At 40.3% G+C, this 12,394-nt stretch overlaps 1 protein-coding gene across 2 annotated transcripts in view; it reads left to right on the top strand.

The window, feature by feature from the left end:
- The window catches only part of spata20 (spermatogenesis associated 20), a 39,014-nt gene that overhangs the window by 11,524 nt on the left and 15,096 nt on the right, over positions 1-12,394 (top strand). For both annotated transcript variants that reach the window (XM_029246680.1, XM_018761924.2), the window contains exons 13-15: positions 3,931-4,139; positions 7,475-7,674; positions 8,154-8,234. In XM_029246680.1, the coding sequence (XP_029102513.1) occupies positions 3,931-4,139; positions 7,475-7,674; positions 8,154-8,234 (490 nt within the window). The remainder of the gene's footprint in view (positions 1-3,930; positions 4,140-7,474; positions 7,675-8,153; positions 8,235-12,394) is intronic.

Here is a 12,394-nt window from a genome sequence, read left to right on the forward strand (position 1 = left end):
AGTTGAGAGACCACCCTGCACATTAACCATTTGGGATATGCATTGTCCCATATAAGGCATCACTGTTGCCTAGGTAACTATTGTATGGAAAATGTCCTGGATCAGAGTAGCATCTTTCACCTGAGCCTGCACTCATATGTATTTGACACATGTAACATGGTGAGTTAGAAGAAAGTCAGTGTAATTGGCAGCATTACTGATGGAGAGTGGGACAGAGAGGTGGTACCATGCTGAGCTGGATTACTGAGGTGCTGAAGGAGGACTGAAATGGGTGGCTGTGGAAGAGCGTCCTGTATATCAGCTGCTTAGTTATTGTGTTTTCTGCTGGTGCCTGGGAAGGGCTTAAGATCTATAAGCCAATATGCACTATGGCAATACGTAGCAGAACTGACTGTGTGGAGGGAAGAGACCCTTTAATGCAACCTTTTCCCATGGTTAATTTCCTCATTATTATTGTTAATAGTATTGTTTTGAAGCTCTTGGCTTTTGGCCAAAACAAATAGGCATTTTAATAGCTGTATATAAAATAGTTATCAGTGGTCAGAAGTGTTAACGTCAGAAGCTAAATGAATCACTGATAAGCATCTGTTGTGAAGGAAGAAACCTTATGAAGAAACATCCATATTCCTTGACATGTGGATGGTGCCATACTAATGTGAGAGGATGATGAAGACTTTAAAACCCTAATAAAAAGTGATTATAGGGAAAAAAATGGAACTGTAATGAAATTTTAAGAAAACTATAGTCATAACACATGGAAAAGAAGCGAACTTTAGTGTTTGTTTTCCTGGCTGAGGCCAGTAATCATCAATGAGGGACCTAGCAGTCAAAAGGCATGGCAAAGATTAACACTTGGCATAGCTGCAATGAAAGTTCGGCAGAAGATCCTCAGATGTGCTCTTGTGGTCAGCAGAATAAAGATTAGAATTGTTCAGTCAGTGAAATTCTGTTTAAATATACTATATTTGGGTGTGAAAGCTGGACTTTAATAAACAAGATGGGAAAACATGGACTACTATGAACTGTGGTGCTAGGAAAACACACAGATGGGTATCGATCAAATGAAGTCAGACCTCTCGTTAGAAGCACAAACAATGACACTGAAGTTATGCTTTAAATACATCATGCAAGGGGGTGCGGTGGCGCAGTGGGTTGGACCGCAGTCCTGCTCTCCGGTGGGTCTGGGGTTCGAATCCCGCTTGGGGTGCCTTGCGACGGACTGGCGTCCCGTCCTGGGTGTGTCCCCTGCCCCTCTGGCCTTACGCCCTGTGTTACCGGGTAGGCTCCGGTTCCCCCGTGACCCCGTATGGGATGAGCGGTTCTGAAAATGTGTGTGTGTGTGTGTGTGTGTGTGTACATCATGCAAAGAGTAGAAATGCTTGGAAAAGTAAAATAAAAACAAAGAGAACAAGCAGCTAAGGGATGGATGGACTCAACCTTACAGACAATGGACGCAGCCCTTTCAACAGTAACACAAACGGATGACAACATTCTGGAGGCACTATATCTACACAGTTACCATAGTTTACATAGACATCGGCAAACAAACAATAAAAACAAATGAAGAAATTAGATGCTGCATTGCGCCTGGATTTAGCCATGAGCCACAGGGCTTCTATGGTTAAGTGGTATAGCTGTAATGGAATATTTCAGTCGTTCTGTGACAGCCATATACGAGTTTTGTATGCAAAAAAACAATGGAACAAATAAAACAAGAATGCAAACTTTTACAAATGTGTAAATATCATAAAACCATGCAGTGCTGCAAAGAAGTGAGCATGAAGGAGGACAGAAGTGCTGAAGTGTTAGTCTTCCTGCAGTCACACTTTGAGTTTAAACGGGAATTTAGAGAGATGCTGCAGCTTTTCATGCCCAACTTTGCAGGATAACTTTGCAGGATGACTATGCTTGAAAGGGGGAAAAAAGCTGAGTCTGGATATGTTCTAATATGTCCAGGAATTAAGCACTTCCTTCTTATGAAGTTCTTTAGGTTTGCTCACAGCAGTAGAGTTTGAGAAACAAGTTTAATGGTAAAGATAATTGATGTAAATAAATATTTTAGTATCAAACCAGTTTTGTAAAGTGTTAAGGGTCAGTTTTTAATGGGGTCTGTTATTTAAAAAACACTTGCTGTGATTGCAAGCCTTGATAAAGTCATTTTAAAAAGTTGCTTTGAATCATGTATAGTCATGTATAGATTTTTTCACTTTTTAAAGGTGTGGTAAATTAGTTGGCGTAGACAAGGGACAAGTAAAAAGATGTAAATACAGCACAGATGTGGCATATTGTGAATAACTTGCATCTTAATAATACCATATAAAATCTCAGCATTATTAAAGCACTAAAATCATATTCAATCTCAGCATTATTTATCTGAAATCACTATTTCAATAAATATGAATCTCAACATTATTATTTGAATTCTACTGTATGAGTCCCATTCTTCCCATTGAAGGAGATCTAGTTCATTTTGTATTTAGTGTTTCTTTATAAAGGATGTACCATGTTGTCCTGCCCATGTTTAAAATAAGGCATGAACCAGGTCACTTTGATAGATTAGTTAAAGAAGTGGGCAAAGTATCCTTTTTTCTTTAAAAAAAAAAAAAAACAGTTTTGTAACAAAAAACACACCCCTTTGTATTTTAAAATTTGAATAACCTAGAAATTTCTTTCATGTCCTGTTTTACATTTTTAATAATAATCTTCTGTCCTCTTTTAAAATTCTTAAAATATACTGTAATGGAATTTAATGTTCCTTTTTGGGTCAGTTTGTGATACAGGATAAAACAGGACTGATTATTGAAACATAATAGAACTATTTTTAAATGGGTAAAAGTGACTGTAAAAATTAACTGGATATGATTACACACACACACATTTTCAGAACCGCTTGTCCCATACGGGGTCACGGGGAACCGGAGTCTACCCGGTAACACAGGGCGTAAGGCCGGAGAGGGAGGGGACACACCCAGGACGGGACGCCAGTCCGTCGCAAGGCACCCCAAGCGGGACTCGAACCGCAGACCCACTGAAGAGCAGGACCCGGCCCAACCCACTGCGCCCCCGCGCCCCCGCGCCCCCCTGGATATGATTATTTACCAAAAAAATTATTCAATTTGTCCTGTTATTATCTTTTCTTTTTTGGCAGCAAAATTGTCCAAGTGTTCTTACTACAGGCCTTGTTCTTTCATCTTAAATACTTTTTCAGCTGTTTTTCATACTTTTTTCAGCTGTTACAGTCCTGATTTTTTGAGATTTCGTAGAAGTTTGCTGTCAACATGAACACTCTTGCGTTTGAATAGTTGTGATTTGCGGCTGTCATCGCTCTCACTAAAATGTGTGAGGTCACTGGCTGAGCGTTCATTCTTGAGTCTGAGTACCCTGCGTCTGCAACCCACTGACTGAATGATATTTGGATTTGTGTAGGACATCTCAACAACAGGTCAGCAAAACAATGATCCCAGCCACTTGGTGATACGAGGTAACCAAATGCCATCAAGGGCCAGACACCCTGCTACCTTATTCCTTTGCTTGAGAGTATTTACCGAATCTGCCACACTGCACTCCAGTCAGTCTAGCTGTCAACTCGTCGCACATGTTCTTCCCAGCGCCGGCCTGTCTGCAACCATATCTGCCATCTGGCCACCAGCCCTCAGCTGCTTGAGGTGCCACAGTGAACGCAGGTTCAGGAATTCAGCGCCAATGGGATCCTGTCATGTTGGGATTCAGTGAATGGTTTTGTCACCATGTGTTTTTTTCACTTTGCATGCCAAATTGATATAATTTTTATTAATTGTTGCATTGGTGAAGGGCTAGAGTGTCTTTCAGGTTTTTTCACCGTTTTGATTCCTTCACTAAAGTACTTTGTTGTTCATAGTGATTATAGTAAATGATCTCACTTATTTTGTTTTTTCTCTATCTATGTCTCAGTGCATCTCCCATCGCAGGTTTCCTGGACGACTACGCGTTTGTGGTGTGTGGCTTGCTCGACCTGTATGAGGCCACGTTGGACACTCGTTGGCTCAGCTGGGCTGAGGAGCTGCAGCTCAAGCAGGACCAGTTCTTCTGGGACAGTCAGGGTGGAGGCTATTTCTGCAGCGATCCCACAGACCCAACCCTGCTGCTGGTCCTCAAGCAAGGTGAGCGCTCCAATTGGCTGGTGGGTGTGAAGTGGGCAGGGTGTGTAATTGTTGCTGGAGCTTGGTAAATTGGTGGTTGGGTATATTTGTTAGTAAGTGGCTGGATTGGCAGGTGATGTTGTGGGTGGATTTATAGATGGGCAGCTTTGTAGACGGGCAGACTGGTGGATGGACTAATGATCAGGACTTGGGAAAATTATTTAGAATAAGCCTCTGGTATGTGAGTCATGGTTTGGGTAAGAGCATCTCTGACTGTCACTTGACACTCAGCACCTTTCTCAGTGCACCGGTGTCAGATCTTCCTGTTGCTGATATGGGCGATCTGGAACCAGTGCCACTTCATCACTTGTCACTCTAGGGTACCTACTCACCTCCCTCATCCCAGGAAAAGCTTTATTAACAACAAGTCTATATTCTAAATAAATTAATCTAGGAAAGTTAACTTTGGAAGATAGTTTCCTGCATAGAGAGTTCCTCTTAAATTGGATTCACCCCTTTCACTGCAGCCAAATGGTAGATTTCCCATGTAAGAGCATGAGAAAGTCAATGTCAGGAACAAGCCATTAAGCCAAACTTGGCTCATCATTTGCTTACTGTGCAGAGCAAAGCTTTGGCCTAAAAGGATTATAGTGCCTTTGATTCCTTTACCTCTTTTTTTGATAGTTTTGGGCATTTGCAGCATCACTGTCTTAGTGTTAAATGTCTCTTTATATAATTTTCACCATTGCCCTTTGGTTATGTTCTGTGTTTACCCGAAATGGGTTATTGAAGTCAGGATTATTCACTGTTATATTTGAATTTCCCTATACTAAATACACACACACACACACACACACACACATTTTATGAACCGTTTGTCCCATACGGGGTTGCGGGGAACTGGAGCCTACCCGGCAACACAGGGCGTAAGGCCAAAGGGGGAGGGGACACACCCAGGACGGGATGCCAGTCCGTCACAAGGCACCCCAAGCGGGACTCGAACCCCAGACCCACTGGAGAGCAGGACCCAGTCCAACCCACTGCGCCACCGCGCCCCCCCTACTAAATAATTATTTTAATTTCCCTTCATAACCTCCTGCATCGGCAGTATGCTATGTTGAAAGGGGTCAAGCCACATCAGGACTTGAGCTGACTTTTTTTTAAGAATCTATGAAAAAAAATATGCGTTTTGGGAGGATTAAATGACCAAGCCTCAGACATCCTGAAGGGCTTGGTTCCACGTTTGCTTGTGGGGAAAAGAACCAAGAGTTCACTGTAACAACCCACTTCTGTATCTGAGCGTAGGCCTGCCGCTGCTGTCACAACAGAAGACAGATTACCTCCCAAACCCTATGTCAGTCTCAATTTTACACCCTGCCAAGAACCCTGCAGCACTTAACCTCGTTTCTTCTCACATTTGTTAAATGGCTTTCAATGAAAATAATAATAAATTATCTCCTTGCTTGAGCACACCGACTTCTGTGGGTGAATATTTGTGTTTCTATGTATTATTACTGCAATCTCTCCATTGTGAATAATAATAATATATGGAAATAATAATAAAAATCTTTTCAATTTCTATAACTGCTTGTCCTGAGCAGGGTTGTGCTGTAGCCTGTCGCAAAAGCACTTGGTGCAAAGCTGAGGGGAGGTACACCCTGTATGGGACACTAGTCCATTGCAGAGTAGCCAGACACAAACAGTCACTCATCCATTAATAGTCTTCAGGCAAGTTTGCATCACCAATACACCTGAACTGTATGTCTTTGGACTGTAGAAGGAAACCCAAGCTGACACGAGGAGAATATGCAAACTCCACACAGACTGATTGGGGATATAATAATAATAATAATAATAATAATAATAATGAAATAATTTCCTAACTCACCTGGGAGCACTTGGGGAATACCCAGGAGGAGACAAAGATTTTTGCTGCGTTTGTGGAAGTTGTCACTGTTGTCACCACAACCTTAAGCAGGATAAATGGTTCTGAAAATGAATGGATGAATCAAAAGATATTATTATTATTATTATTATTATTATTATTATTGTTGTTGTTGTCGTTGTTGAATGTAAATTATTTGTAGACATTTTTATGCTGAGTTACTTGCAGTCTTTGCAGTTTTACACAGTTAGATGTTTATTAGAGCAGCTATGGTACTTGGCTGAAAACATGCCAAGGGTTTGGTCATGTAAATCTAGACTTTTAACCACTGTGCAGCCATCTCAACGCAAGTCTTCATATATGATATTATTTTGTTGTGTGTTTATTTGTATTTTTGTCCAAAGAAAGTAACAATCCAGAACTTTTATTTTGCGAATGTGTTCATTTCACTCATATTATAGTGCCACAGCAACCTCCACAGTTCTTGCTGCTGAAGGGTACTTGTGTGAGATGAGGTCACAGGGTGAAAACAACAGGTCTGTTCAGACAAGGTGAAGTGCAGTAAGTTAACAGCCTTAAGTGGCTTTATCTGCAGTCTTGCTCCCCTCTAAAGGGTAACCAGATTTGTACTCTAGGGAAAATGTCTAACTATAAACAGAAAGTAAACCTGGGCTATGTTTTAAGAGCAGTTCAAGGTGGTGGAAGAAAACATTTCCATGTATTCATTTAGCTGACGCCTTTATAGTATTAAGGTGCTTAGAATTATTTGCCCGTTGAAGTTTCTGAAGTATCACTGCTGTGGAGGAAATGCCACTTACATTTCTGCATCCAGCCATTAGTTGGCAGTACAACGTACCGTAACAGGATAAGAGTGTGGGAACAGCTTGTATCTGCCTGTTTCTGCAGTTTACAGCCCATTTAGATTCTGTTGTCTTAAATTAGTTTTAATTTTAATGTAGTTCAAAAGTCAGTACATTTGTTGAAATGTAAAGCGTTTTTAGTGTAGCTATGTCAAAGATTTTTACAGAACCTTATCCATAAATAAATTGCAAGACATCTGCATTAAACTTTTATTGATTGTTACATAATATATATATAAAGGGATGCTAAATGGTGCCAGAAGCCAAAAAACTCTGGACATTCTTATGTGACAAATCAGCCAGCAATCTAAATTCGGTTGGGAGTTGTAAAAACTGCCAGGAATGTTTTCAGTAGTTTTAATTAATTTCAATTTTAATGTAGGTTTACGTTAATAAAAATGATAGAATGAAGATGTTAACACTTCAACAAGCATCCCAGTTCAAATTGTGTTCATAAGTTGAGGAGCCAATGTGCAAGGATTTCATCTGACCAGAAGCTTGAGTTTTCAAGTTAGAGGGGACTTTTTTGTTTTGTATGAGGTAATGTTGTTTACACATATGGTTTATGCATTGTAACATGTTCCAGATCTGCAGTGTCTGTTTCCTTTCAGACCAGGATGGGGCAGAGCCCAGTGCAAACTCTGTCTCCGCCATGAACCTGCTGCGCCTGTCCCAGTACACTGGCCGGCAGGAGTGGGCCCGGCGCTCTGAGCAGCTCTTGGCTGCCTTCTCTGACCGTCTGGTTAAGGTGCCCATCGCCCTGCCAGAAATGGTCCGCAGCCTAATGGCACAACACTATACACTCAAACAGGTGAGCTGCATACACTCACTCTTAAACACACTCACACTCACACGCACACAAATAAAGTAACATACCAGAACAATATATGTAACTTGAGGTCCAGTGTAACTCAGTTACTGCCTAAGCTCTTGTGCTGAACATTCAAATCTACAGTATGTCCAAGTTTGTGTAGAAACACAGATTTTGAGAAACACTCAGATGAGAATCATAATGCCATTAATTCCATTGTCACCAGTATTTTTAGACCTCTTTTTTTGAGAGTTTATAGCCTGTGTAAGTAATATTTGTTCATGTGAGTTGACATGGAAATCATGTCTATCACTGCCTGACTTGTGAGAGAATGTCTAAAGAAGCAAGCCCAGGAAAAGGGAATAACAAGCTGAAGGTTGAGCAAAGGCCAGGCAAACAGGTCAGACACTAGACTGCCTCATTACTGGTGCACAGCAGCAGCTCTGACCCCCCCCCCGGCTCCACGCCTGCCCCAACAGGTCATTATCCGTGGCCAACCCAGTGCAGAAGACACTGCTTCCCTGGTTGCCTGTGTCAATGGTTTGTTCCTGCCCCACAAGGTGAGTTGCCTTCCCATATGCTTCCTGTGTGAGGGCTACCCATTGGAGCTACTCCGTGATGCCAGCAGTGACGGATGTTACTTTATAATTAATTAGCCATACCCAAAAAGCAACATCATAAACCACTTCTCTTCAAGAACCCACAACTTGAAATGTGTGCGTAACATTACATTTCATTAAATAGAGAGGCATTTATTAAAATGCCATTTCAAATTAGACAAATTAGATTGCCTGCCCATATCATTAAACTCTCGGCAAAACAAAATGTTTAGTAATGTTTACGGGAAAAATAAAAGAATTAGTTTCTGAATATTCTTTCTTGCCCATTAGCCTAATTTTAATTTATATTTATGCAAAAATGCGGAGAACTTTCCTATAAGTTCTGATTAAGAAGTAAACGTCAGCATGCTCCAAAGTCAGTTTTGTACCATTGTCCATAAGGTTTCCCGCAGTCAAATATTTAGTGTCTACTCATAGTGGCTGCCATTTATTTGCTGAATATTTTGTATTTATTTTTACTTTTTTAACCTTTTGAGAACAATAAGATATAATTGTATCATTGAGACTGTAAAGAAAAAGACCACAAGATAGAGCATTTATACAAACAATTTTACAACAGTATAAATATGCTAATACGTTCCTGCATTACACAGCTTCATTTATTTATAACAATTACATGCTTTCAAAAATAACCTACCAGGCCTGCACAGGGTATTGAAAAGCTTTAGCTGAAACAATATGGGTTTTCCCTGAAACAAAGACTCTGCCGGAATTAGGCCTGTCACAGAATTCGCACACCCAACTGCAGTGAAGAGCTGTGTGGGTTGCCAAGCCGGTTCACAGTCAAACTGATGGCCAAGAACACCCTCTATGCTGGTAAAGATGAGGGAGGGACACACAGGTAGCCTTTAGCCATGCCTGCTGTATTTTATGTCTCATTTTGTTACAACTCTAGTATCACCTACTGGGAGCAGTGTGGTAACATTTGATAGCTCGTTAATCAGAGCGTTATAACCGTACCCAAAAGAAAACACTGTACAGTACGCAGTTCATCTCTTGGTTTTGCATGGATTGTTTTTGTGGCTGTGGTTGGTAGCACGTAATGTGTGTTTGCAGGGCTCCGACATTGCATGTACGCACTGGAATGGCAAATGGAAGTCTCTGATTCCTGACAAAAACTTGTAGTTAAAGCTGCAACATAATAAAAATCAGCAGAGCTGTGTTCATAGGGCTTTGTAATATGGATTAATAAAAACAATGAAAATGTTAAGTACACCCTTCTAATTAACCCTCCACAAAGCCTTGTAGATCGAACCACACATTAGACCTGCCACAGTCACAAGTCTTGGCTACAGAGGATTAAGAAACTAATGAAACATATTCTAGGGGTATCCAGTGCTACAGAATAATTTGTCCCTGTATCATTTCCACCTTCCGACCTGATCTTATACCAGTTGCCGCGTGGCATGGAAACCTAGTAAGCACCCAAATGTTTTTAAATGATTTGAAACATTTGGACATTTCTAATTAGAAGACGACTAATGGAAAATAGAGAAAGAAAAGGTCAAGTGATCATTTTAAAATAGCATTATTTACTGAAAGTTGTTTCACCCCAGAAAGAAATGATCAAAACTGTCAAAAAAAAAAAAAAAAAAAACAGCATTTGAGTGAATAAAATAACCTTCCACTTTAAACTTGGCTGAAAATAATAGCATTTTTGGACATGTCACAGTTACATGTAATACATTTGCCTAACCAATTTTTAGTTTTTATAATTTTAGTAATGGGTTCCCCCCCCTGAAAAAAAAAAAGTAATTTTATCAATTGTTCTTAATGACCATTGTGTAAATAATGTTTACAAGTTGAAATCTGAGCCCTTAAAAGTGTATACAAGTAGCTACGCAGTAAACAATGTGTGCATAGTTTAGGAAGCGTTACTTAAAAATTTAGAACATATTTTCTGACAAAAGGTTATGGCTTTGGGACAGATTTTATCTCCTTGTTAGGTTTTCAAGGCATTTCTCAAGACATGCCTTTTTCCAGGTGTGGAAGAGCCGGAACACGTACAGAATGTCATGCAGCGAGCTAGTTGCGTAACACGACATCACAGAATCCCAGCGGGCGCTTTCTGCCGCACTTACATGTGTCTTGTTTGTGAGCTGTATGCTTGGGTTTTCCCATGGGAATGGACCAGAGCTTCTGACATTGAAGCCGCATGGACAAAATCCCTGGGGAGAAACGCATGCTACGCTGTGGTGCAGTGGTTGCTGATAAATGAAGACCGCTGTCAGTGGCTGGGTTGGGGGCTGCAAGGTGTGCTCCTCCCCTCCTTAATAGCCAGCTCTCATCCGTCTCAATGTCAAGACAGAGAGTGAGCAGCTTGTGGTTGAACTGAGGAGGTGGCTGGTCATGTATAAAAGCGCCCGTGTCAGTGCTGCTTCTCAGTATGCACATCTCACCATATCTTAAGAAAGCACTGCTGAAATGGCTTCCTTGGGAATATGCTTATAAGACTGAACCTAATTTCCAAGCAAACGTTACGGAATTGCCACACTATTGTGTATCATAAGCTTTTCAGCTCTTTTTAGAGCAAATGTGGAAATTAAGATTTTATTTTCATTCATTTTAAAACCAAACATTTTTAAATCCCTTAATACCTGGAAATAGATTATTTTTAATGAACTCAGTTAATGCTGCTGAAGGCCTCTGAGTATTTCTCAGAATTACATTTTGCCTTTTGACACAAATTAGAACCCAGTGCTGCCTTTTGATGCCTACCTTGTCCAATTTGTTGTGATAGTGCCGAAGCGGGGAAATGCTGCCTAATGACTGTTGATGAAGCCTGTTTTCATTCTGTGTTTGTGAATGTCTGGCCCTTGCGTTGAACCCTTTAAGTTCCTGTGGCAATCTGTCTGTGGAACCTGTCGCTGCTGCCCTTCGTTCACCTAATGACCAGGAAGCGAGGCATGTGTCCATGTTCCTCCCGAAGCTTAGGCCTAAATGTCTGCTTGATTATCTCACTCAGCTTGTCACCCTGAGTATACTTGGCGCTCTGTAGCTCTTGGCTAATTGTCCAAATTAAACAAAGCAACTGTATATGGAATGTTTTATAGTTTATTATTTCTTCGTTTTGCTCTCAGGCCAGAGTATGTTTTCAGATGGGGTCCATTATACTCACTGAAGGCCTTTTTTTGGTTTTGTTAAATTTATTTATTTATTTATTTATTTACTTACTTACTTACTTATTTAATTATTAATTTAAATAGTCTGTCATTCATTTAGGCCAGCAGCCTCTCTGAAGACAACTCCTGTGATAGTAAAAAAAAAAATGGAGTGTGGTCTAAAGCACAATATACACTGTATATTTTAATTGAAAATATTGCTTTTGGGCATCCAAGACTCAGCTTCTGCAATAATTAAGAAGTCTTTATAGTTTGTCACAGTTTAGATCTTATAATGTTTACATTATAAAGAATTCATTGTAGTCTCATTACATGGTCTGGTTTGGTTTCTTTTGTTGTTGAGAATATGTAAATAAATTATCTTCTATTATTTGTTTAGAAGAAGCATTTCTTGAGTGTGACAACATACTTGCTGAAGTAATTAACTTACTCAAGAAAAGTGCTTTATATGCTTCAACAGTACATTTTGTTTGGACTCTGGGATTCATAATCATGTATCAGGATCTTGGCAGTATCTGTTGCCTTTTCTCTCTTATTATGTTTATGCTAATTGGCAACAAAACTGGTAACAGCAAGCTGGGACAAATTGGTAGATTTTTTTGTCCTTGTTTATACTCAAAGTATTTTTATGTTTGTCCAGATCTCTGGTTTCAAGACAAACTTTTGAGGGACCCTGGTACATTCTTTAGGTGTATTGTTTGGGCTGATTATTTTCTCTGTAGATGCAGTGCACTTTGAGAGTGACCATCTTTTGGGCTATGATGGTGATGTCAGATCACACAAACAGCATCAGCCAAACCTGTGGAAGACAGGGAGGAGGTGGAAAAACTATGGCTCCTAGGGTAAAATGATGAAGGCTCTTGCATACAGAGCTGTGACGTATCTGAGGAGGAAAAATGAGCCCATTACACTCTAGCATTATTATAGACGGTAACAAACCTATCCCTCATGGGAGGCAGGCATTTTTCTTCGTGAAAC

This window comes from Scleropages formosus, chromosome 20 (genome assembly GCF_900964775.1).
Source record: "Scleropages formosus chromosome 20, fSclFor1.1, whole genome shotgun sequence".
Classification (NCBI taxonomy): Eukaryota; Metazoa; Chordata; class Actinopteri; order Osteoglossiformes; family Osteoglossidae; genus Scleropages; species Scleropages formosus.